Below are 26,054 nucleotides of genomic sequence, written 5' to 3'. Positions count from 1 at the left end.
TAGCTGGACATAGTGATGGGCACCTGTAATCCCAGCTACTTGGGAGACTGAGGCAGGAGAATCACTGGAACCTGGGAAGTAGAGGTTGCAGTGAGCTGAGATAGCACCACTGTACTCCAGCGACAGAGTGAGACTCCGTCTCAAAAAATAAATAATTTTAAAAAAGTGTACAGGCATGTATTGGTTAGGGGTGAATTATATTTTGGACAACCTGTGCTCTTCTTGCAAGAGTCCTTCCCTATCTCTTGGACTTCCAATGTGAGTAGCTTTTTATTTGATTCCTTTTGAACTTTTATTTATGATTTTATTCATTACTTCATTTTTTGCCACTGAATGATTTCTTCGGAGCCTAATTTTGCTGGAGAAATTCACAGATGGTCTTGTTGGAGGGGAGCTTCTATGTGTGTGGCGGCAGTGAACTCAGGAGAGATCACAGGGCAAGTGAAAAGATACCTTGGCTTATCAATCAAATTTATCTTAATATACTAAATTGGTTTTACATTTTTGTTGTTGTTGTGTGTTTCTTCAGAGTCTCACTCTGCTGCCCAGGGTGAAGTACAGTGGTATGATCTGGGCTCCCTGCAGCCTCCACCTCCCAAGTTCAAGCCATTCTCCTTCCTCAGCCTCCCAAGTAGCTGGGATTATAGGCACCTACCACCACAGCTGGCTAATTTTTGTATTTTTAGTAGAGATGGGGTGCCATCATGTTGGCCAGGCTGGTCTCGAACTCCTGACCTCAAGTTATCCACCCACCTCAGCCTCCCAAAATCCTGGGATTATAGGCAAGAGCCACCACGTTCAGCTGGCTTCCCTTTTTAATCATTAACTTTGTAAAAAGAGTCCTTGCAGTTGCACAACTTTGGAAGGAGAGTGTCTATTTCAATAACAAAAACTGGCATGGGAGTGGAGCTGGGCGAAGGGCCGGCAGCCCAGTGACACAGGAGGCCCTGGTGCTGGTCCTCTCCTGGTGGAGTTGCTCTGGGGGCTGTGCACATAGGCTGCTGGTGTCAGCACCCACACCTTGCAGGATACTAACTTGCTTAGAGAAAAGAAGAGCAAGAGGTCACTCAACGTGACCCTGTCGCTTTGGCCTGAACACAGCAGTGAAACACTGAAGGAACTTGTTCACAGGCTCAGGGACTCGAGGCCTCTGGTTGGTTTTCATTGTGCCAGGCTTGCTGAGTGGATCCACGGTTGAGGAGGCTGCCTCCCCAGGTGGAGCAGGACTGGCAGCCTTGCCCTCCTGAGAACCCCCCACGGAGGGCCAGGGCCTCAGATGAACAGTCATTAGAGGGCTCTTTGAGTTTTCTGCTGGTTGGTTTGGTGAGAGGCCTGAGCACCCTGCATTAGTTCTTTACATTGCCGTGTTGGGGTGGGGTGGGAGAATCCGCCCTACAGTGGAGAAGAAGACTGGTCTTTGGAGAGGGTTCATAGCACCAGCGCCAAAAGTTAAGCTTGGGGAAAGGGGAAGAAAGGAGAAAGGGAAATTATTGTAGTCTTGCAAAGTACAATGTAAAGAAAGTTTGTTTTTCTTGTTTTTTTCTTATAACTGCAAAGCCTCCTATGACCCTTGGGTCACTGCAAGTGTCTCTGGTCATGTAAATGCTGCTGCGTGCTGATGGCACTCCTTCAGACTGACATGGGGCAGTACACAGTGTGGCATGCAGGACATGCTTCCAATAGTGGCAAATGACCACAGTCTCTTAGAGAAAAGCAAAATTGGATCCATGGAGGTGGGGCCAAGACCTTCAACCAAATTAGTCTAGAGAAAAGTTATTTTTAGAAATCCAAGTAAAGTAATTAAAAAGAAAGACGAATATTTGCTTTATGCTTGCGTCCATCTAACTGCTTGCCAAAAGCAGCCAGATGGTGTTGGCTGGTGAACACCGAAGAGCCCTAGGCTAGCTTCTGGAGTCGTGGAGCAGGGACAAGTCTCTTGTGGTCACGGTGTGGTGTTGCTCAGTTTATTTGTGGAAATACAACTGAGATGAATAATTTATCCATGGTAAATGTGAGGGAGACTAGGCTGCTTACCCCTCGTAGTAAAGCGTGAAGATAAGAAAAACAGGATCTAAATATAGGAAACGCTCTTAAGCCATAGTTATGATTTAGCTTTGAGATTTGAGAGAAATTTTTATTCTCTTTTGAAATTTCAGAGTAATAATGGCCTTAGCATGGTGACCAGCACATAGTAGGTGCTCAGTAAATAATTATTGAATTGAATTGTTTCCTACCATAAAATGGTACATGCTTATTATAAAAATAGAGGCACTTCTAGTAAAAATAACCCAACCACTTTGCATTTGGGGATGTATCCTTAAAGACATTTCCAATGCATATAAATATATACTTTTTTTTTTTGCAAAAACAGCATCATGTTATACATGTTATGTTATATATGATGCTTAGTAACCCATCTCCAGCTCAGTAAGTTGGATTCTTCAGTTTAGAGCACACAGTGGCATAATGCAATGTGTTGTGTAAGGAAGGATGTATCTGCTTGTGTAGTTTAAGACTTGACAATTCTCTTGTGCTGTCCTTTATTTAGCAGGTGACTTCTGCGGAGGTGCGCATCGGGCCCATGAGACTGACGCAGGACCCTATTCAGGTACGCCTCCTTTACTCAGCCTTGTGACTCAGATTGCTTTCTTTTCTATTCTTTTTTATGAGATGGAGTCTCACTCTGTTGCCCAGGCTGGAGTGTAGTGGCTCAATCCCGGCTCACTGCAACCTCTACCTCCTGGGTTCAAGCGATTCTCCTGCCTCTGCCATCCAAGTAGCTGGGATTACAGGTGTGTGCCAGCACACCTGGCTAATTTTTGTATTTTTAATAGAGATGGGGTTTTACTGTGCTGGCCAGACTGATCTCAAACTCCTCACCTCCTCAGCCTCCCAAAGTGCTGGGATTACAGGTGTAAACCACTGTGCCCAGCCTGATTCAAATTGTTTTCTTGAAGACCTAAACATTTCCCCATTTTGAGTATAAATATGATGGATAGATCGCATGGTGAATTGTAAGAACAACTCTTCCACCCCAAAACTAGTCTGCTCCACCTCCTGCTGCAGCCAGAAGGGAAGATGCGATGAAATGGTGAAGGGCTGGGTTTTGCCATGAGTCACAACTGGGTGGGAATCTTGGCTCTGCCTTTAATCAGCTGTGTGACCTTGCATATATTGCTTCACTCCTCTGACTTAGTGTCCTGTCTGCAAAACGGAGATGATTATGCCTTGGGGAATTATAAGTTAAATGAGATAGCATAGGGTGCCTAGAACATTCCCTGGCAGTTATCCTTAATTGAGAAGATGCTCAATAAATGATAGCTGTTGCTGTTGTATAGGAATGAGAATAGAAGATGATAAAATGCTCCCTTCCATCTTCCATCCGACTTAAGCCAAACAGCCTCCCAGGCTCTGTAACACAGCGGGAACTGGTGTCTAAGGATATAAGGCCCAACTGCCTGTAGGATTGACTTCACTCTAATAATAGCAGCAACTCTGTCCTTGCAGCCCTTCCGGGTTCCTGTGCCCCCTTGAGAGAAACATACGAAAATGGAGTTTGTACCCTTTTAAATAATTTCCAAATCCTTATCTGCATACAAGCCATCCTGTTAGGCCTAAATAAGTTAACTTCCTCCTTGTAAAAACTGTAGCTTGTTAGCACCTGGAATCTCGTCTCATACATGGAGACAAGTAAAGATGCAGGAAAGATGTAAAGAAGCCAACCAACATATAGATGAAAGTGAAAAACCAAGCAAGGAAGTGTGCTATTTGATTTATGAGCAAATGGAAAAAGAAAATAATGTTTTATAGTTGCTTGGAAAAAGAAATGCAAATCTAGGGAAAGGGAAAAAAAATAAAAGGAAGAGATTTAGCTTGGGAAAATTTGATGAAAACAAATTTAGGAACAGAGAGACAGAGAAAAATAAACACCAGCCACAACTATTTGTATAGAATACAAGCAAATGGAAAATTTCAGTAATCATTCTGAGCCATGTCCTTTGTACTCCAATTTTGAATAAAGGCAATAACAAATAAAGGAGTTGATATCAAGGTCTTATTCTCAAAGCAATTTCCAGAATACTTTTTGGGATTAGTATGGTTTTAGATCGATTTCATTTACCTTCATTTTTGCCCTTTACTGCACTGACAATGAATGCTCATGATAAGGATGTCTCATTCTTTTAAAAATGTAAGTTGTCAGATGTTAAAATATTTCACATATTCGTAAAGGTACATGTGTGTACCAGACACCCACTTCTATCAAATATTAATGGTATGTCCTATTTGTTTCAGAGTTTTTCTCAGAAACAAAGGATTGTAGATACTGTTTAAGCCCTTTACTTATCCCTCTGCTACCCCTTCCTTTCCCCTCTTAAAGCAACCACTATGATATATATTTGTATACTCACTCTTAGTATGTATGTGTCCATTCATAATATGTACATTTGTTTTGAATGCTTTTGAGTTCTCGTTGAAAGGTATTGTGCTATAGGCATCATTCTTCATTCATCAGTTGGTGTTATGCCTAAGAATTCGTTGCCTAAGCTGAGGTTGTAAACGTTGATTTCTTTGTTTTCTTGTAAGAGTTTTATAGTTTTAGGTCTTATATTTAGCTGTATGATCCATTTTGGATTAATATTTGTTTATAGTGTGAGGTAGGAGGTCCAGCTTCATTTTTGTCTAGTCCTAGCATCATTTGTTAAAAAGTATTCATCTTTCCCTCATTGAATTGCCTTGGCATTTTTCTCAAATATCAATCATAAATGTGAGGCTTTACTTTTGGACTCTCAGTTCTATTCCATTGATTTATATGTCGCTCCTCATGCCAGCACCACACTGTCTTGATTACTGTAACTTTGTAGTAAGTTTTGAAGTTGTGAAGTGTGAGCCTTCCAACTTTAGTCTTATTTTTCAAGATTATTTTGACTATCTGGTCCCTTGTATCTTTGTATCAATTTTAGGACCATTTTGTCCATTTCAGTGGGGGACATTTTGGGGAGCCAGCTGGGACTCTGATAGGGTTTGCAATGAATCTGTAGATCAATTGCAGGAGTATTACTATGTTAACAATTTTGTTTTCCAGTCTGTGACCATGAAATATCTTTCCATTTTGCAGGATCTTGTATCCTGCAACCTTGCTGAACTCATGTGTTAGTTTTTTGTGAATATAGAAATTCTTAAAATCCTAAGGATTATGTATTATAGGATTAAATTCCTATAATCCTAAGGAAATCCCATAGAAATTGCATAGGATTTTCTATACACAAGATCATGTCACAATATGGATGCCTTTTTTTTTTCTCTTGCCTAATTGCCCTGGCTAAAACCTCCGGAACAATGGTGTGTTTAGTTTAAGATACTTCTAGACCTTTTCCCAAAGTACCATTTTACACTCATACAAGCAATATGAAATTTCTGTTTACTCTAAATCCTTGATAATATTTGATGTTGTGATTCTTTTTCATTTTAGCTACTCTGGTAGATGAGTAGTATTATCTTATTGTGATTTAAATTTGTGTTTCTCCATGACCAATGGTGAGAACTTTTTTACTTGTTCATTGGCCATTCCTCTATTTTCTTTTGTGAAGCGTTTGGTCAAGTTTTCTCCTCATTTTTCAATTGGGTTAATTTTTAAAAGTTATTGAGTTGTATGAGTTCTTTATATATTCTTGTTACAACTCCTTGGTCAGATTTGAGAACATTTTCTCCCAATCTGTGGCTCTTTTATTCATTTTCATAACTCTGGCTTTTAAATAATAATTTTTCATTTTGAAGCAGTCTAATAACACTTTTTAAAAAATGGTTATTGCTTTCTGTGCTTTAAAAATCTTTACCTACTCCCAGATCAGGAAGATAATTTCCTGTTTTCTTCCAGAGACTTTATTGTTTTAACTTTTATTTTAGATCTATAATCTATCTCAAGTTGATTTTTAGGTATGGTGTGATATGGGTGTCAAGGCTGACCCCCCCCCACCCCACCATATTGATGTCTGGTTGTTTCCAGCTCCACTTATTACAAAGACTATTCTTCCCTATTGAATTTCTTTGATGCCTTTGCTACTGATTTTTTAAAAAATGTTTGTTGCAACTTGTTTGGTGGCCAGGTATGTAGTCAGTTTTTAGACTAATACTCCACAAAAAGTGCTAAAAAAATGTATTCTCTGTTGACAGAGGGTTCTGTTAACATGAATTAGTTCAACTTCACTAATCATGCTATTCAAACCATCTCTATTAATTTTATGACTTATTTTGTGACTGTGTGATCTATCAGTTTTTAATTACAGTGGATTTGGATTTGTTAAAATCATCAGTATCTGTTAATACTTGCTGGTATTTTGAGTGTGTTGTTGGGTGTATCCAAGTTCTTGATTGTTGTCTATTCCTGATGACTGTCGCTTTTATCATTAAAATGTGTCCTTCTTTAACCTTTTCCCTTATGTTCTGTTTCATCTGTTGGTAGTATTGCCAGGCCAGCTACCTTTGGTTACCATTTTCCTGGTATATCTTTCTCTGTATTTTTTTTCAGAAACAAAAGATTGCAGATACTTTGTAACTTTATTTTGAGTAGCTTCTTTTAAGCAGCATATCGGGTTCTTTTTTTTTTTTCAATAAAAATATGGGACCCAAAATCTGTTTCTATAATCTTTGTCTTTTAATAAGTGAGTTAAATATGATTACAATGAGTGCGATTACTGACACAATTGTTTTATTTTGTATTTTCTATTTATTAACCTTTCTCTTTTTTCTTGTTTCTGTTTATTGTCAAGTTGGGAATGTTTTTGCAGTTACATTTTCTCTTCTCTAACAGAGGTTTACTTCTATTCTTTTAGTTGTTACCCTGAAATTATTATTCTTATTTTTTTGAGATGGAGTCTTGCTCTGTTGCACAGGCTGGGGTGCAGTGGCACATTCTCAGCTCACTGCAACCTCTGCCTCCTGGGTTCAAGCAGTTCTTCTGCCTCAGCCTCCCAAGAAGCCTCCCAGGCACATGCCAGCATGCCTAGCTAATTTTTGTATTTTTAGTAGAGACAGGGTTTCACCATATTGGCCAGGCTAGTCTCAAACTCCTGACCCTGTGATCTGCCTGCTTGACCTCCCAAAGTGCTGGGATTACAGGAGGTGCCTGGCCTGAAATAATAATGTTAATAATAATAATAATTATTATTATTTTGAGACAGAGTCTTACTTTGTCACCCAGGCCGGAGTACAGTGACCTGATCATGGCTCACTGCAACCTCTGCCTCCCGAGTTCAAGCGATTCTCCTCTCTCAGCCTCCTGAGTACCTGGGATTACAGGCGTGTACCACCACACTCAGCTAATTTTTTGTATTTTAGTAGAGACAGGGTTTCACCATGTTGGTCAGGCTGGTCTGGAACTCCTGACCTTGTGATCCGCCTGCCTCAGCCTCCCAAAGTGCTGGGATTACAGGCATGAGCCACCACACACAGCCTGAAATTATTTTTAATGTGCATGCTTAGCAGCCAAATTTTATAACAAAATCTTGCTATACTATCTTTCTGTCCTCTCAAACGTGATACAGTCCTTTGCAGAATTGAAATACCTCTTGACAGCCCCACTCTCCCACAAATGAAAAATATTTATCTATAAATTTGAATTTATTATATTTGGCATATTAAAACATACAAAAATATTTTTGATATGTGCTATAACCTATGAACATAGTAAGAAAGTGAATACCATAAACTCATAAGCCCGCCACTCAATGCAAGACCTGGACCATTACCAGTGCTACTGTATACCCCACTGATTTCCCTCACATGAATTTGGCTCCAAATAACAGCAGATGCAAGTAGTAAAGAGTCCTTCTTTGAGTGAGGGACACAATAATTAAGAGGTTCTTTTAGAAAAGATAATAAGCCCAACTTGGAACCAAGAATAGCTTCACTATAGCCTCATTCAAACATAGAGTTTGACTCCATGATTTATCCAATAAGAATTTACTAAGTACCTCCTGTGTTCAGGGCTCCATGTTAAGTGTTGCAGGGGAGAGAGAGAAGGCACCATGTTCCCTTACCACAGAGAGAGGTCTGGGAGGTCAGTTTTATTGTTTATAACACTCTCTTTCAGGGCATTGATACCTAGTTGTATGTTTTGTGCTTCTCCTACTAACATTGCAATTGACTTAGAAAAATCAAGCTATGTCCTAGTGCTTTTGTTTTTTCCCCTTTTCCCTTGAAGAAAACTATGTATTCTGTTACTTCAATGCAATGCCAAAAATATTAATTAGCTACATCAGCCAGAGCCCTTAGGGCTTGGGAGGAAATGGCTTGATAAGAATATTTCAGGATATAGTTGCTTTTGAGGGTGCATTTCTGAGTTCATCAGGGGAAATTTACTCACATACCAGGAAATGTCCTCCCGTGGGGCTCCACATATCCCACACAGAGCTGGCAGGAGCACAGTGAGGAGTGGAATGAATTGGAAGTGCAGAGTGGTGCTGGGGAGCACATTTCTCCTGGGTGAGTGGATGCGACCCACAGTGAAAGTCATGTTTTCCAATCTTGGCTAGAAAATAAAAAGCAGAGGAAGTATTCTGAGGCAGGAGATTCTAATCAACATGTTACTGTCTGAAAAATCAAGTGGCCTTTTCTTCATCCATACCTGGAACACATTTACTTCCCCAGTGTGTAGAATTGATGTGTTTCTGCTTTGAGAGTCCTGTCCCTGTTCCCTTCACGCTGGGCTTTCCAACTGGACTTGGAAACGGATCCCCACAGCTGTGACCTAAGCTTTTTCTTAGCAAGGTCACATCTGCCTTCAAAACTTATTCTTCCATGTTATATGGGTATGGGTTTTTCTGGAACCATTGTATATTGGAGATTTTATATGTTGGTGATCACGTGACCTCATGGGGCACTGACTTTCACACATTAAGTGAAATGACTGAGGGATGGAGATGTTCAGACCCAGTACCTTGCTGTGGTCAGCATTTCTTTTCCTGTCTATCCTTTCTGCTGCTACCAGGTTGTTTCTTCTACCTTGTCCAGCCAGTGTCAAAGAACCACATAGTTGTTAAGAATTTTGGTCAAATATATAGGTAAAAATATTTATGGAGCTGAGAGACAGTAGGTTACTCAACATAGTGATTGCAAAGGCCCTAGGGTCAGGCCAACCTTGGTTCAAATCTTGCTGGCAGTGCAGCTATGGACAAATTTTAAATCATCTAAGCCTCAGTTTCCATGTCTATAAAATAGGGATAATGCACACCTCCAAAGAGGTTCTCTAAAGGGTTATTGAGTGAGACAGTATGTTTCTAGTACATTCAGTATAGTGGCTGGCCCCTAGAAAATTCTCATTAAATTATAACTGTAATCAGCATTACTTTCCTAAGAACATTTAAGGAAAATTCTCAGACCACTTTTTTTCAACTCCGTTGACCCCTTGCCTGATCAAATTGGCCACTTGTTCAGTATTATGCAGACACAAATTATGTGACCTACATAATTTAGAAGCTTTAGAAGCTCCCTGTTACCGGGTTTTTGCTTAAAGCCAAACCAAATATTCCAATAATTGGATGTTTAATAGTAGACATTGAAAATCCATTTGGAGACACGTAGGTATACCCTCATTTAGAAAGAACACTAGTCATAATGAACACCTATATTGCCTTATTCAAGATGAGGAAAAATTAGTTTTTGTTTTCATCTTTTTTTATAATTAGTCATCAACAGATAAAGTAGTTTTATTCTAATTTTTCTTGCTATCTTCAAAAAGATATGTTTCAGCTTTCTTTGAGGTCTTTGTAGTTACTTTTGAAAAGCAGGTAGCTCTTGCTTTGTATAGTTCCAATGTACACAGATTTCATGGTTTAGTTAAATAGCACCAGACCCCTAACAACGTGTTTCAAATTGCGATTACATCAGTGTTTTAACTGCGAATAAATGCATAAAGCATAAACTTTGCAGCTGGCTCTTCAGTCCACAGATCACTGTGTAAATAACAAATGTGCAGCAGCATCAGTAACCTATCACTTTTTTTAACCATAACTTTTTTTAGCCGAAGACTCGGATTGCTTTCTGCCTGTTACTTAGCATAAGTACAGACAGCATGTATGTAGTTGTGTTGCCTCCTGTCTCTCCGTGATATCCACATAACATTATGCAAAAACAAATCACTGAAAGAGGGAATGAGCTAACAAAGATGAAAGTACAATGAAGAAATGAAAAATGATAATGCTATGAGTGAAATTTGAATCAAACGCAAATGGACTTAAAGGAGAAATGGTTTACTGTGGAATGCCGACACTATCTTTGAGAGATTCTAGACATGTAGCTGGTGGAAGTTACTGAATGCAAGTGCATCACTATAAATGAGGATAGTGGTTGTGACAAAAAGAATGAAAATGTCATGGAGGAAGTGAGGCCAGCAGAAAGCTTCACATTAATTAAAGGAGCTCTGGGGATATTGCATGATACTGAAAGCACAGAGGATGAGATGTCATCAGCTGATCCATAGTTAGGAGTATGACAATTTGCCAAGGCACAAAAAAGACGCTCACTTTGTCTCATAATTTATATGACTAGAAGAAGGCGGCACCCACTGTCCAAACTACTCTTAAGTTTTTTAAAAGAAATAAAACATCTTAATTCTCAATGTTTCTAATATTTTAAATAACAACATATTAAATACATATTAGCTTTATATTTTTCATTTCCGTATATATTTGTAATCAAGAATAAGAAAATTTTCAGTATGTTGACACAAATCTTCAAAGGTCACAAAGCAATCATAATTTTTACCGTTATTTATAAGATAGCTTTGCATGGTCAGTTTTTTCATTTTTATTTTTATAGAATATAAAAATGCAGATTTCTTGCATGCATATATTGTGTACCCATCACCCAAAAAGTGAAAATTGTACTCAGTAGGTAATTTTTCAACCCTCATGCATGGTCGTTATTATGGTCTGACTCTACCATGCAGAGTGAGGATTGCCGATAGTTGTGTTCTGGCTGTGGACAGAATGCAAGTTGGCTCTGCTCCAGAAAGACATTTCCTCATTGTTCCAGGCTTTAGCCCACATCAGTTCTATATATTCTCCTCTTTTGCTGTGTTTACAAGGGTACAGAGAGATCGATGTGACAAAAGTACTTCCTTCTGCTTGTTCTCCTGTGCTTAGATTCGTGTCCATACTTTGTTTATCTGTGGTCACCACTTACTGATGCGTTTATTATAATTACCTGCTTCCTTGACTGGAGCCCAGGGAGGGAGACTGGCCTGTGGCTATCTCTGTCATCTTTTTATTCCCAGCTCTTTATCTTGCAACAGATACAGATTTTATTATTCAGGTATGGTAAGGCCAACAGATCTAGGAACAATTGGCATTGAAAAAATAGCTACAGTTCCCAGAGCGGGAGGCACAGCGCACCACAGAGGGCGACGCGGGGAAGCACCGCAGTCCGTCAGGAGGCAGAGGGAGTGGGAGGAGATCGTGGGCAAGAGCCTCCACTGTGGTTTCCATGGGAAGGCTTGGATGAGGCCAGGCTAGTCTGATTAATTTCAGAAAGGCCTGGGACGTATGGGTGGTTCTAGTTGTCTGGTACCTGGTCCCAGGGGGATTAGGGTAGGGGGACTGTGACCTGGAGTGTAAGAGCCAAAGGTGGTGTCTGGGGAATGGGCTCTGGATTGGTTGATTTGCCTATGCAGGGCATGCTTACTGGAGAGCTGTGTGCTATCTCTAGGAATTAGCGAACCCTGAGATGGGCAGTCCTTCCAGTGTCAGCAAAGCCCCAGAAGTCAAAGGTCAGAAACACAGAAAATAAAAAGATACAATTAATACAACCATTCAACTTCAATCAGTTTTGTAAGTTTCCATGTGGAATCCAGTTTTGTAAGACCTTCAAATGGCCTAGAAGGCCTTAGCATGGTCTAGCCCCCTGCAGTGAACTTGACCTCCTTCCACCCTTCGGCCCTCGCACCCTCCCTTCAGTCACCCAGGGTCCCCTGCAGTCCTTAGAACACACCAGGGGCTTATACAGCTCTGCCTGGAATGCATTTCCTTCCAACACAAACTGGGCTTGCATTTCTCTTCCCATCAGGCATTTGCTCACACGTCGTCTTCTTAGCAAAACCTACTTCCTTCTGCTGCCAGCACCCACTCCTGACCCCCTTACTCTGCTCTGCTGGGTTTCACATAGCACCTGTCATTTATTACCATATTGTTTAGTGTACTTACTTAATATGTCTATTTATTGTTTGTGCCTCTACCACTACAATGCAAAGTGTCTTTATTTTGTTCATCAACATACCCTAAGAGGTCAAAAGCAGTGTTTCCGAAAATTAGTGATAGCTGTTGTAATGCTCAACAAGATAATATAAGTTGTTCAGATTCTTGTTTAGAAATCCATACTTCAGCCAGGCAGGTGAGAGACAAGAAGTTTTTCACCTTTTTTGACTTCTAGATTTGGCATATTGAGTTTCTCGTGTTAATACCACAGCTACACCAAGCAAAAGGTTATTGACTTTTTGCACCAACCAGTCTACCTGATTTTTCTCATTCAGGCTCCCTTGTTAACAGTTTTGTTTGAAAGCGTTCTTTTCCTTATCAAAATCCACAAGGTTGTGTCTTTCATATTTCTTAGGAGAGTCACCTCCTATTTCTTCCTGGAAGAAACTCTGTGGCTGGAAATGTTAGGAGCTTCCTGGGCTGAAGAGGGACAGACCCTAGCCAGCCCAGGGTGCCCCTAACAAATGGCTTATATAATATATCCAGATATTTATTGATATCAAGGAATTATTGGGGACGTTTAGGTATGAAATTGTATTGTGGTTTTATTCTTCTTTAAAAAAAATCTTTATTTTTCACAGATGCATATGAATGAGATAAAATAGCTGGATTTGCCACAACCTGTTATAAGAGTTAGGAAAACAGGTAGGGATAGCGATGAACCCACATTGGCTAGGAGTTGGTTATTGCTGAAGCCAGGTGAGAAGTACATGAGTTTCATTGCATTATTGTTTCTACTTTTCCATGTACGTCCAATTTTCAATTAGTAAAGTATTTTTCAAATGTAATAGTACTGATTGGACAATGTGGCTTGTTTCTGATTTTAAATGAAACACGTTTGGCATTTCACTGTGATGAATATGTTGACTATTGACTAAAAAGCTTTTCATATTGAGAAGCTACCCTCCTATTTCTAATTGTTTAAACCAGATGTGGGTGCAGAAGAATTTTGAATGCCTTACCAATATCTTGAGATTATTATAGGTTTTTCTTATTAGATCTATTGCTGGAAGGTAGTCTTACATCTTATTCATAGTGAAGCCCTCTTGCATTTCTCAGAAGATCTCACAAGTAGTTATTTTTTTCACTTCTCAAATATTTGCTGAATGGCTATGAAGTGCCAGCCTGGTGCTGGCCATGAGGGGTACAGCAGGGAACAAGCCAGGCCGAGTCCTACTCTCCTGAAGCTTCTTTCTCTAGTGAGGGAGATGGACCATGAATACATAAATGAGCTCAGGTGGTAGGGCTGTCTGTGTCTTTCTGGCTGGCAGAGAATCTGTGTTCCTGGACACAGGGGAGGGATGATGAGGGGGAAACTGTGTAAAGCATTGCTGCCTTCTTTCCTATGGGCAGAATTGCTTCTCAATGAGGCTAATCATCAAGAGAGGCACATTTCCCTCAACTTAGCTCCATCAGCTTTACATTTAGTGATTATTCTTTCCAGATTCTGGCAAAGATTGGATGTTAGCATTCATTTTTGAGCCTGAGTTCCCCTACTTCCTTATGTCTACAGGTATGTTAGTGCTAAGTTCAAAGAGGTGGCCTCCAGGACTTAAAGGCAAATACCACTTGCAACTGGAATCAAATATATGTATTATAAATGTAAACCATAATCTAAGCTTTGGTAACTATCTCATTAATAACTTTACTTCTTATTTAAAAACAAAGCTAATTAGGAAATTAGAAATACTTGTAATTGCAGTGAGTAATGATCACCACCAGAGTGAATGGGCACCTTCTCTATGCTCATTCAGTTCTGAGAACTAACTCATTTGGCACTGTTCTTTCACTCTTACAGCCAAGAAACTATAGGCCAAAGAGGTGAAATACCTTGTTCAAAGACCACTGTAACCAACTAGAGGAGCTGGGGATTGAACCCAGGTAGCTTCTCTCCAGAGTACCGGTTTCTAACCAGTATACCATAGGCCTGGTCTTTTGGTTGTTTTGGGGGCGATTATTTTTGGTTTTGTTTTAGACAGGGTCTCATTCTGTTGCCCAGGCTGGAGTGCAGTGGTGTGATCATGGTTCACTGCAGCCTCTACCTCTCACACTCAAGCGATCTTTTCATCTCAGCCTCCTGAGTAGTGGGGACCACAGGCATGTGGTACTATGCCCAGCTAATTTTTTATTAATTTTTATAGAGGCAGGGTTTTGCTGTGTTGCCCAGACTGGTCTCAAACACCTGGGCTTAAGTAGTCCATTGCCTCAGCCTCCCAAAGTGCTGCAATTATAGGCATGAGCCACTGCGCCTGGCCAATAGGCTTGTTTTTAATAGTCTGTGGATGAACATTTATTTCAAGATGCTCTTTTTGTTGTGTTTCAGGTTTTGCTGATCTTTGCAAAGGAAGATAGTCAGAGTGATGGCTTCTGGTGGGCCTGTGACAGAGCTGGTTATAGATGCAATATTGCTCGGACTCCGGAGTCAGCCCTTGAATGCTTTCTTGATAAGCATCATGAAATTATTGTGATTGATCATAGACAAACTCAGAACTTCGATGCAGAAGCAGTGTGCAGGTACCTTCTCTAATTTAATAGCCTTAGTAAATGTTCGCTTAACAGTTTAAAATGAATTTCATTTATAGATATCTTTAGTTTATTTTGAATATTTCTAAAATATGTGTTGATGTTTTTAAGCAGTGTATACAAATGTCTATGGTGAAAGCTATAGCTCCTTTCTGTAGATTTCTGTCTCCTTTTCTACTTTTCCACATTTGAGTTGCACTAAATTTAGAGGTGTGAGCTGGGCTCCCCTGATAACTTCAGGGTATTCCCCCCACCCCGTATATTGCTCATAAAAAACATTAAAATTCACTCAGTTCTCATTACACAGATAAGGTTTGGATTTAAACCAGCTATTTTAATCTTCATTATTCTGTCCCAAAATGAACATCGGAAATGTGTGAAATATAAATTTTTTCATGCCTAACACAGATGGGTAGATCCCACAGGAGGCTTCCCAGTCATGGAGTGAAGGCAGCCACTTTGCAGCAACAGAAAATCTTCCAGGGACCCCAACCCCCTGCTTGTTTATAGAAATGCTCGCACTCTGGGGAGGAAACACAGGCCTGTTCATAAATAAATGCTTGCTTGTAAGAGTTTGCTCTAGATGAACTGATTGATTTAGCAGAAGTGGAATGCTTTGAAGCTAGACGGAAGAGGTCATTAATTAAATGTTAGACCAAGACAGAGTCCAATTGCATGGGGAGCTGGAATTTTCTCGAATGTTAGTAAGTGAAATAAAAGGTGGGAAAATGGCCTTTTAGAACTTTGGTACCCTGACAAGAAATCAGTGGATTAAGAGAAGTTTCTTAACACAGGCATCACCTGGCTATTTTTTGATGATTTTCAGTTTCCCAAGGAAGAATTTTTCTTAAGCAACTGTTTTAGATATGTTTTAATGGCTTCAAATAATCTATCTTTCTGCATAAAAATTTTTCTATTTAATAGTATATAAAAATATACATATTGTATATCGTAAAATATCTGGATGCTATTTCTAGTATTAGGAAATATTTCTGATGATTTTATGGTAGAATTGGGTCTTGTATAACTATGTATTTCAGATTTTTCTCGGTCTCCACTTACTTTACTTACGCAGGTTTATAGTAGAAATCCCAAGCTTTTTTGTTCATACATAGTACGACTTAAGACAAACTTTACTATTAAAAAAAAAATCAACAGGAAGAAATCTTTTAATTCAGGCAAAGGCCCAGGTTAGCAGATAAGCTTTACATTTTTCTTTGAATATAAAGAAATAGAGTTTTGTTTCCTCTCAAATGTGCTTCTGTCCTAGCTGTACAGAAAAACAATAGAGGATCTATGTGGTTTAGAATTTACGTCTACATATCTGGCAGTGTATTTCCTGATCACTGTTAGTCACATTGAGGGTGACCAGATTCCAAATGCTTGACTCCCAGCATATGTTCCCTAGGAAGACAGGTAGGTGACAGGCTCCTGGCAGACGTGCATTCTTTGTTGTCATCTGTGGCGCTAGATCCCTTGCTCTTGAGCCAGGATGGGACCTTCACCTAACATTCATCCTTGGGCCTCAGCCCCACCTTCCCCTTAATCCTCTCATCCAGGAAGAGGCCTAGGTCTCTCTTACCACACCAGTTCCTTTGGAGGGACCAGAGAAAAGAGGAAAGCGGCAGGAAGCAACCTAAAAGATGGAAGCCAGTCCCAAGAGAAACTAAGAGAGTGTGTGCTCCAGCCTAGTTATGCTCGTTACATGTTTTAGCCTCTTGCCTAAAACCCACACCTTAGGATATAGCCCAGCAGTGTGCCCATGACACCTACTGAGGTGGAAAAGACTGAATGAGATGAGACATACTTAGTGTTTCCCTAGATATCAGAACATGCCTCAGAAACACTGTGTTTTTTCATTAGGTGCTAACTGGTATTTCCACTGAGTATCCATCCAGCAGGCTCCTGAGTATAAATAAGTGTAGCTTCACGTTAGCAGTACCTGCCCTGTGGGGTGGCTGAGTGGGAAGTAGCCTGTGTTGGCATTGGAAGGATATTGACTTATGCCTTCTGCCCCATTGGGAGTTAACAGCATTCTCTGCAAAGGATCTCTTTCAAATACCATTTATCCACCAAGGGAAACTTCACTTCCGGGGAATACGGCAGCCAATCATTTTCTGGAGCCTTCCTCCCACATAGTGTGAGGGCTCAAAGAACAGAATATGGAGAAGGTACATTTTTTGAGAGGTCAGAAAATGTTGCAGTTGAAGAGGATGAAGCAATATGAGCCAGCTGTCCCTGGGAGGTGGGGGGGTGGTAGTTCAAACACATCAGAGAGGAGCAGAAATGCCCATAGCCAGAGAGAAAAACAAATGTATGTTGTTTCACAAATTATTCAGGAGTAATTCTGTTCTTGGGGATGATGGTTCCCTTCTAAGGTATCTCAAAATAAGAAGAGGCCAGAGCAAGAGAATAGGTCAAAGCAAGCATGCTGATTTACCCCAAGATTCAAGGGTGAGGGCCTTTATTAAAAGTTTGTCCAATTTACAACCCCCTGGCCAGAACAGTGCAGAATCTGAACTGCAGCATGGCACAGCTAAGAAGATTCATGGACCTAAAAATTCTATATCCTGATTCTTTTGGTCCTGTTTAATTCCTAGGGAATAAACTAACTATATCCAGATGATCCTGCTACAGCAAACATCATACAGTGACAGGTTCTACATTGCAACATTTCTCAGCCTCATGACAAAGTTATGTAAAAGTATTTAAGCACAAGCTATAGGAGCACTAAAAAACTGAAGTGACTCTTTGTACCATCTTTAACTGGCTTTAACCAGCGTTTGTACCTCCAGCTGCCAGCAAATGCTTTAATTTTTATCACAAGGTCAACTTTCTGAACTATCTGCTGTTTTAAAAGAAAGAAGATCAAACTCAATTAGCTCCCCCAGGTACATACTGATAAGAAGAGGTTTGTAGGATTGCCAATTTGTTTTTATTTTGCAGAGTGAAATTTCAATTTTAAAAAATGGAATTTAAGTGGAATTTGCCAATTTTTTAAGTGGAAAATTGGCAGGTCTGACCTATTGGATACTTGCCTAGGAGTTAAAAGAAAAAAATTTTTAATGAAATGAAGATATTGTCCTAATCCACAAGGGCATCTGTCTTTGTTGTCTTCTATGTGTTTTGGGACCTTTTCTTTAGAGAAAGACTTGATGTTTTTTCACTTTCAATGTGAAGAAGTTCCGCATTCATTTAATGTAACAAAGCCCAGATCACTTTGTTTGACTTGGAACCTTCTAATTGCAGGTCGATCCGGGCCACAAATCCCTCCGAGCACACGGTGATCCTCGCAGTGGTTTCACGAATGTAAGTGCACCTCCCATCCCCAGCTGGAAGGAGCGCTGTCCATTCTGAAATATTTGTCAGATGTAATCTGGTCTTTGAGCTATCTAAGTGATGGGTACATCTTCCATCCTGGAACACCAGTTTTAGATCTTGATCTTGCTCTGGGGGTTTTGTTTGTTTCACACGTTCCTGGAAATATTTAGGTTTTTCTTTGTATCTTATGTAATTGCCGTTAGCACATAGTCATACACCTCAGGGAAGAAGTTTACTCGTTATATGCCAGAAATGAATGGAAAATGTAAGGAGGAGGAGGTCTGGAGAAAACATTCTTCCAGTTTATCTTTTTTCTTTGAAGAAAAGGGATAGGGATATGCTTGTTTTCATTTAAGAAGAAACACACATGTTCAAGCATGAGAACAAAGGGGCACTAAATCTACAAGACAAGGGTTGTGGAGTTGATGTTGGGACCATTATGTGTCTAGAGGCGGGACAGTGGAGTTTATACCAGTGCTGGAAGGCAAAGAAAAGGGATTGCACTGTAGGTGCAGTGAAACTGTAGAATGAGAGAATGCTCTGCTGGGTTTATCATCTGAAATGGCCAGCACTTAAAATAGCCAACAGAAAGAAAATTGCCTGTACAAGCTACGGTGCTGGGAATCTTGGCAGGTAACAAAAGTTGTTGTAGTCATTCAGTGGCTATATTTAGCTTCAGAGAGAATACGACCTTAATTAGGGCCTAGGACCTGTTGGACTTGGCCTTATTATGGCATTTGGCACAAATTCTGTGACAAAGGCAAGGAAAATCTGGCCCAGGGGACTTGAAATGCTTCATTCCAAAACCATGTTTATACAGCAAGAAATCGTGCCTTCAAAGTCTTGCCCTTACTAAAGACTCCTACTTACCTGCTACTCCTTGAGTGTTTTCCTAGGAGCCGTGTCTTCTTATTTTGTTTGATACCCATCACGGGATGTGGTCCAGAGAAAGTAAAGACATTGTCCCCACAGGTTCATTATACCTCTCCATTCTGGTGGGAGGTAAGGTTCCCCAGGGAACGAGTGAGGGGAACCGAGATGTAAGATCAGCGTCTTTCAACCCTCTTTTTGACGTTTATCTTCTGGACACTCTGGGATCCAAATAAGGTCATAGAGTCTTGGACATCAGTACCAGAAATGTTGAAGGTCACACAGCATTTTTCCCAAGCCTGGCTTATTACACGGGTCCAAGAACAAAACACTCTTGTTTTTCCAACTCATATGGCAAATATGTTTGCTAGTCCTTGACAAATAATGGTTGACTATGGCTTATTTGTTATGATTGTCACCGATTTTTTCTGGTTTTATTATAAAATATTTCATATATAGAGAGTAGTAATAAAATGAATACCTGTGTCTGTGTCACCAGCTTAGGAAATAAACCATTATTAATACCCTGGAGCCCTTTTGGTGGCCTTGCTGATTTAACAGTCAGAGAAGGTAGAACTTGGAGTTCCTGAAGAAAAAGAGAGTGGGTAAGATAGCTTTTCCCTTAGGGCAGGAATCAGCTATGGGTAATGCCACAAGTCAGCACTGGGACTTCTGCTCCTATTTTCTATCTGCATTTCTACCCAATCCCTGTTATTCCATTTTTCTTCCCTAATTTTTACGGTATGTCCCCATGTTACTTGCATGGCTGTCTCAGGACACTGTTTCTCTCATGGTGATAGAGAGCCCGGTGATGGTGTGTTTTCGTGACAAGCCAACCTACATAAACTGAAGACCTGAGACTCAGCAGTAGGCTCACTATAGCAAACCCTCTTGTGAACTAGGTGGCAATTATCCATTTTTATTTTCTCCCTTTCTCTTCTAACTGTATGTTCCTGCTGATATTTCTCTCCCATTTGGCTTGGGGGTCCAGCAGCCTGGAGTGCTGGCTGTCTTCCTCACATTGAGAGTTGGACCCAGCTCAGTTTTGGTATGGGAGGCATGCTTCCAGATGGTTTGGGGATAGTGGTCTCAGCATGAACAGTGCACCTAACATGTGCGTTTATGGGACTGCCCCCAGACATGTGGCTCAACCCCAAAGGTCAGCTGAGCTGGAAAGGGCCACTCATGTGTACCAAGATGGATACCTCCAGTTACACTGCTGGAGTTTTCTCTACTGCTTTTATTCTTTTGCATCTGGAAGGTAGATGTGGGGTCTGTGTCCTAGAAGGCAGGTGTACCCGTGGGCACGTGCTTGTCAGGAAGCCACTCTTGGAGCTAATGCTGTGTGGCCTCATTGCTCTCTCTCCCGTATTTCAGTGTGAGGAACCCTGGTTTGTATCTGCTGAGTGACCACATTTTCTGCTTTGCTGCAGATCGGATGACCATGAAGAGGCCTCAGTCCTTCCTCTTCTCCACGCAGGATTCAACAGGGTATGTACAAGATGTCCAGCATCTCTCTCAGGTGCGGGCACCTTAACCCCGACTCTCTCATAACAGGAAGCCAAAGCTGCCACAGAGAACTGTTAAGGGAATTAAGCCCAGGACTGTTGGGGAAAGGAAGAAACTGTGTTCTCATGGGAGAGTAACGAGCAGCTGCCAGTCAACCTCTTTGCCTTTGGTGCTGTCTAGGTTTTCTCCATAAATCTTGGCAACAGATATGCAATGACATAAAAACACAGCTTATTATATCAGATAAAAATTCTGTCATCCTAAAGTAATCTTATTTAAATCAGTACAGTCAATTAGATTCAATGTGTGTGTTATTATATATAGATAAGTCCACCAAATTGGCACCTAAGCCTCTGTTCATCAGGGCTGGCCAGAGCTTATATGCTAGGGACAGACCCATGATGACTATAGCACCCTGTGAACTCCCTGTTTAAACCGTTAACATCAGCAAAGAAAAATTAGTTGAGTGGCAAACTACATGAATAACACTGATATTCAACTTGAAGATTAAGAATTACTCCAAGGAAACTCATTAACAAACTAAATAACTAAGCTTACCCAGTATCTCAAGGTAAAAATTAGACTGGAGGCAAGGCTGTGTGCATGAAAATGGAAAGGAAATGATGGAATGGACTTGAAAGAGAAGAAAGGGAATAAAGGGAGGAGGAAAAAGATCTTCAAAATATGAATGTTTAAAAGAACTATATTCCCTAATAGTAAAAGAAAACAAGTCCTTATAGAGAAATTGTGGAAGACCTTACTTCATATCTTAATTTTTTAAAATAATAAACATATATATTACTCCTATTTAAAAAATAAAAAGTTTCCCTTAGGAGGCTAATAGGATAGAGGACCATGGTTTACTTATAAAGCTTTTGCAGATAATCTAAACTCAAGTAATCCTGTGACTTCCTGGCTTAAACTATAATCATCAAGAATAACACTGATATTCAACTTGAAGATTAAGATTGGTTACTCCAAAGAGACTTACCAACAAACTAACTAGGCGTACTCAGCGTCCCAAGATCTTTTGATAAGAGTAATCTGAATCCCAAGTAGGTGAAGCGATATGTTCCTTAAAAATTAGGGTACTGCCTATGCCTTGTGATTTATGAAGATCCTCTGTGTGCTTTAAATAATGGCGCTTTGCTACTCCAGGCTTTAAAAAAAAAATATATATATATATATATTCCTCTTAGTTGTAGCCCACAGAGAAGCAAAAACTACCTTTGTGATGCAGTTGTTTTGCGCTTTGGTATATGCTTCGGTGTGGAAGTAGCAGTGCTGTAGAACAGATTCAAGGTAGTCTAGTGGCTCACGATGTGTGATGGAAATGAATGTTTCCAGCTTGCAATATTTTTCACACTCCTAACACTTTTTCCTCTTGCCTGTTGTCTCTTTTTGCAAGGGTTGGCATTTGGTTCTGAAAGCTATTCTTGTGTGCTGTATCTTAATGAGAATGCATGAGACAATGCTTCTGAGTTTTGGAATGAAGAGTTGCAAAAGAAAAATCAGCAAAGAAGCCATGTGGTTGAGACAGATTTTCTTTACTCACTCATTTTTCTAAGAAGAAGCTCTAAAATTATTCACAGTCTTCACAGAACTTCCGCGTAATATTGACCACCTGACTCTACCCCAGTCCCATGTTGTCCTTTTCAAGTTTGAGTTGGGACCTCATGGAGTGTAAGGACATAGATTTCCCTCATTACCTGGGGGGTGATTGGAGAATGGCAATGACACGCTGTGGGCTTCTTTGATTAGGACCCATGTATGTGCTGTTGGGTATCCTTTTGGAATTCTACCTTTAGTTCAGTGACCCTGCCTCAAATTGGTTTAGAATTGCTGCCATTTGAAGTGATAGTATCTTGTCTGGAAGGCTGAGATTGCACATATCCTCACAGTTAGGAGACACAACTGGCACTCTTTGGGTGCAAATGCTATTGAGAAAATTTAACCAAAGTTCCATTGTTTTCTTTTTACACATTTTATAACCTGTCCATGGTGCTCTGGAAGGCTTCATTTCCCTCTATCCAGACATAGACAAGACTGTGTTTTGCAGTCAGCCACAGTGAATAACCCTTGAACATGAACAGCATGAACAGAGTAGCTGTCAGGGCCCACCTGGTATTCTTCAGTGCTGGCTCTGATAGAGGCCATTTGCCAGTTAGGTCAGGGTGCTCCCAGTAGCTTGGGCTCATTCCAGGAGAAGCACGCTGCACCTACAACAGCTCTCTTGGCGTTTCTGTGGCACACCATCAGCTGAGACTGATCTTCAGGTGGTGGTTCTCCTTTTTTAGGCAAAATCCTGTCCTTCACAACTCTCTACCCAAGCACCTTTTCAAATATCCCAGTTACCTTTGCCTTCTGTGAGGCTGTTTTCTCTCTCTGAGCTGTTAGGATTGTATTGAATCATCTGCTGAGACTCACCCCTGTGTTGCTAGCTAATTGGCTGGTGCTTCAGTCTGCAGTCCCTGAGTGCGGATCTAGGAACACATTGTGCTATCACATATCCTACAGCAACTCCCCTGGAAGGCTCTGGAGCTGTATATAAGCAGCCGACTGTATGGATGCTTTTGGAAACCAGCATCTTAGCAAAGGACAGTTGCAACTGTCTTATATCAGCTTTATGCGCCTCTTTTTCTATTTGCAACAATGTTTGTTCAAGTTCACAAGTGTTTATGGAATTCTGCCTCGCGCAATGTGCCAGGCACGTTGGGGGCATGACTGTAGGACCAGTTCTCCACGGAGAGGCCTCCTGTGGAGTAGGAAGTGGGGAGCTATGATTTATTCTCAGGCCCAGTTCCCAGTGATTTACTTAATCCTCCTCTACAGATGAGGGATTTGATATTTTCTCCATTTTTGCAGGGGAGGAAGCAGGCTCAAAACAGCTAAACTTGCCAGAGCTCACACTCATGACAAAGTCCAGAAGCAAATGCATGTTGTTTAACTCCAATCTCTATATTGAGTCCACTAAAGTTAGATTTCCCAAGCTAGCGTTCCACAAAACACTAGTATACCAAAAGCTATTAATAGATCGTCCATGTAAAAAAGCTTCTATGTTCAAATAAGTTTGGGGAATCAGTGAAAACTCAGTTCTCCCCCCTTCCACACCTGAGAATCCACAGAGCACTTTTGCAACATAGCACACTGGCATTTTAAATGCTCTGAGGAGTCCTGTAGTAAAGAAACCTGCTAACTTTGTTTATCCCAACATTTTTTCTCCTTTTTTTGCACAAAATTCATGTTTATTATAGAAAATACAGATAAGCTAAAAATTAAAATTATTCATCATGCCATTGGCCTTTCAGATTTATTTCTAGGCAGAAATAGAAATGACTGTGTATTATTGGCAGAACAGTGTCATGATATACATACATCTCTATCTTATCCCAACATTTTCAAAACGTGTTTATCATGGTTTTTTTCAAATATTTACAACACATCAGCCAACAACCCTCAGAGTTTTGTGATAGGCTGATAAATAGCTTTTATCCAATTAAAAGCTCAAATGGAATCTAACCATGTTTAAATTTGCTCTGTAAATCAAAGAGAAAGTATTTCCCTACTTTGTGTGTTTATGGCTTCCTCTCTTTCCTTAGCCCTTCCCAGCTTCCACATGGAATAGTGGGGACCAGAGGCCCAGGGAAAGCCAGGCAGAAGCCAACCACTCCAGATATGTGGAGCCATCCACTCCAGTGTGTATATGTGGGGTGTGTGTGTGTGTGTGTGTGTGCACGCGAAAGAGTGAGAGAAAAAGAGAGAGAGAGAGGGTAGTGAGGAGAGGGATTGATTTTTTCCTCTGGCTAACTTGGGTGAAAGAATTCTAAGAAATACATCTTTCAGCAGGACCTAGTATTCTACTCCTCTGCCTATATAGCTACCTGAGAAGCAAAAGAATGTGATTTGGAATACGTTAGAATTCTGCTTCTCTCTCTACTTAATCGTTTGCCAGCCATATGCTTGAGAAAGGTTTGCATGATGATTTTTTTAAATCAGTTGAAATGCAAAACATTTCCCCTTTCCTAAGTAGAATTTTCCTTAAATCTGTTCTCTTACTATTTTTTACCTGCTTTTCATTTCTGATTTCGTTATTTCTCATTAATTATTGACATGATCATGTCGGAGAGCCTGCTCAACTTCCTATATACCCTACACTGAATCATGTAGCATATATAAGAAATGTAAACCAAATTACTTAGGGATTAAATGAAAAAGGGGCTACCCTTCTTTAAACGCTGGACTTGAGCAGCTCGGGCCTAGCATAAATGAGTGCTTCATGGGTCTTTGATGAATGACAATGTGTGCGGCATTTTCTCATGCGTTATTATTTGCTTATCTATTCATTCATTCACTAAGTTTATATAGAAATACATGAAAGTCTTTCTTTTTCATTCGAGATGAAACTAAAATTAGCCATTTTAAAGTGAACAACTCAGTGGCATTTAGTACGTTCACAGTGTTATACAACCACCACCTCTGTCTAGTTAGAGTGAGACCCCGTTGCAAAATAAACAAACAAAAACCATTTTCATCATCCCCAAATGGAAACTCTGTTCCCATTAAGCTGTCACTCCTAGTCCTCCTCCCCTCCACCCTGGCAACCACCAATCTGCATTCTGGCTCAATCAATTGGCCTATTCTAGATACTTTATAATCGTGGAATCATACAGTATGTGAATTTTTCTGTCTGGATTCCTTCACTTAATACTTTTTTGAGGTTCACACATGTTGTAGCATGTGTCAGTATTTTCCTATTTTATGGTCAAGTAATAATCCATTGTATGTATACACCACAATTTGTTTATCTGTTCAAATGTTGATGGACATTTAGGCTGTTTCTGCCTTTTGGCTATGGTGAATGATGTTGCTATGAACATGCACATACAAGTATTCGTTGAGTACTTGCTTTCTGCTCTTTGGAGTATATACCTAGGAGTGGAATTGCTGGATCATATGGGAATTCTATGTTTAACTTTTCCTCTGCGTTAGGCACTCAGAAAATTAGGAAGAAAGTAAAGAGTAGGCTCTCCCTTCTAAAGAGATCATTGATAATATGGTGCACAATGAACATGCTGACTGTTGGGTTTTAGATGACTTTATTAGTGCAATGTGAAGCAAAATGTTGCAGTAATTAACATGGCTAGGCAGGCATTCCATGCCCTGGAGTGTTCATAATGTAGTTTATTCTACCTTTGTTATGAAGGAAGTGAAGTGTACAGTATTACTTGCTCTGTTGTTTCTCATAGGTTTAAACAAGCACTTTGAACACCTTGACAACTGTTTCATCTCATCTTACCTACTAATTGTCTTACGTAACGGAGTTACCTGGGAGTAGGAACAACTGTTAAGTTTTTCCATTTGACACTCTAGGAAGTAACTATATATGTCTTATGTATTATCTTTGCTTTCTTTTCAGAGATTTATGGAGAATAGCAGCATAATTGCTTGCTATAATGAACTGATTCAAATAGAACATGGGGAAGTTCGCTCCCAGTTCAAATTAAGGTATGTAGCAAAATGAGACAGTAACATGAGGTTAACAATTCTTTAGAAAATCTTATCTGTCAATAGGCTGATGCTCAT

At 40.2% G+C, this 26,054-nt stretch overlaps 1 protein-coding gene across 8 annotated transcripts in view; it reads left to right on the top strand.

The window, feature by feature from the left end:
• Positions 1–26,054, top strand: part of PDE8B (phosphodiesterase 8B) — a 321,825-nt gene that overhangs the window by 207,003 nt on the left and 88,768 nt on the right. For 6 of the 8 annotated variants that reach the window (XM_032277695.1, XM_032277729.1, XM_032277732.1 and 3 more), the window contains 5 exons: positions 2,549–2,608; positions 14,572–14,762; positions 18,021–18,080; positions 20,396–20,453; positions 25,888–25,976. In XM_032277695.1, the coding sequence (XP_032133586.1) occupies positions 2,549–2,608; positions 14,572–14,762; positions 18,021–18,080; positions 20,396–20,453; positions 25,888–25,976 (458 nt within the window). The remainder of the gene's footprint in view (positions 1–2,548; positions 2,609–14,571; positions 14,763–18,020; positions 18,081–20,395; positions 20,454–25,887; positions 25,977–26,054) is intronic. The other 2 variants (XM_032277721.1, XM_032277698.1) reach the window with 1 other exon arrangement.

This window comes from Sapajus apella, unplaced genomic scaffold (assembly GCF_009761245.1).
Source record: "Sapajus apella isolate SASKATOON/1434 unplaced genomic scaffold, GSC_monkey_1.0 scaffold1, whole genome shotgun sequence".
NCBI lineage: Eukaryota > Metazoa > Chordata > Mammalia > Primates > Cebidae > Sapajus > Sapajus apella.
This window is presented reverse-complemented; position numbering and strand designations above follow the sequence as displayed.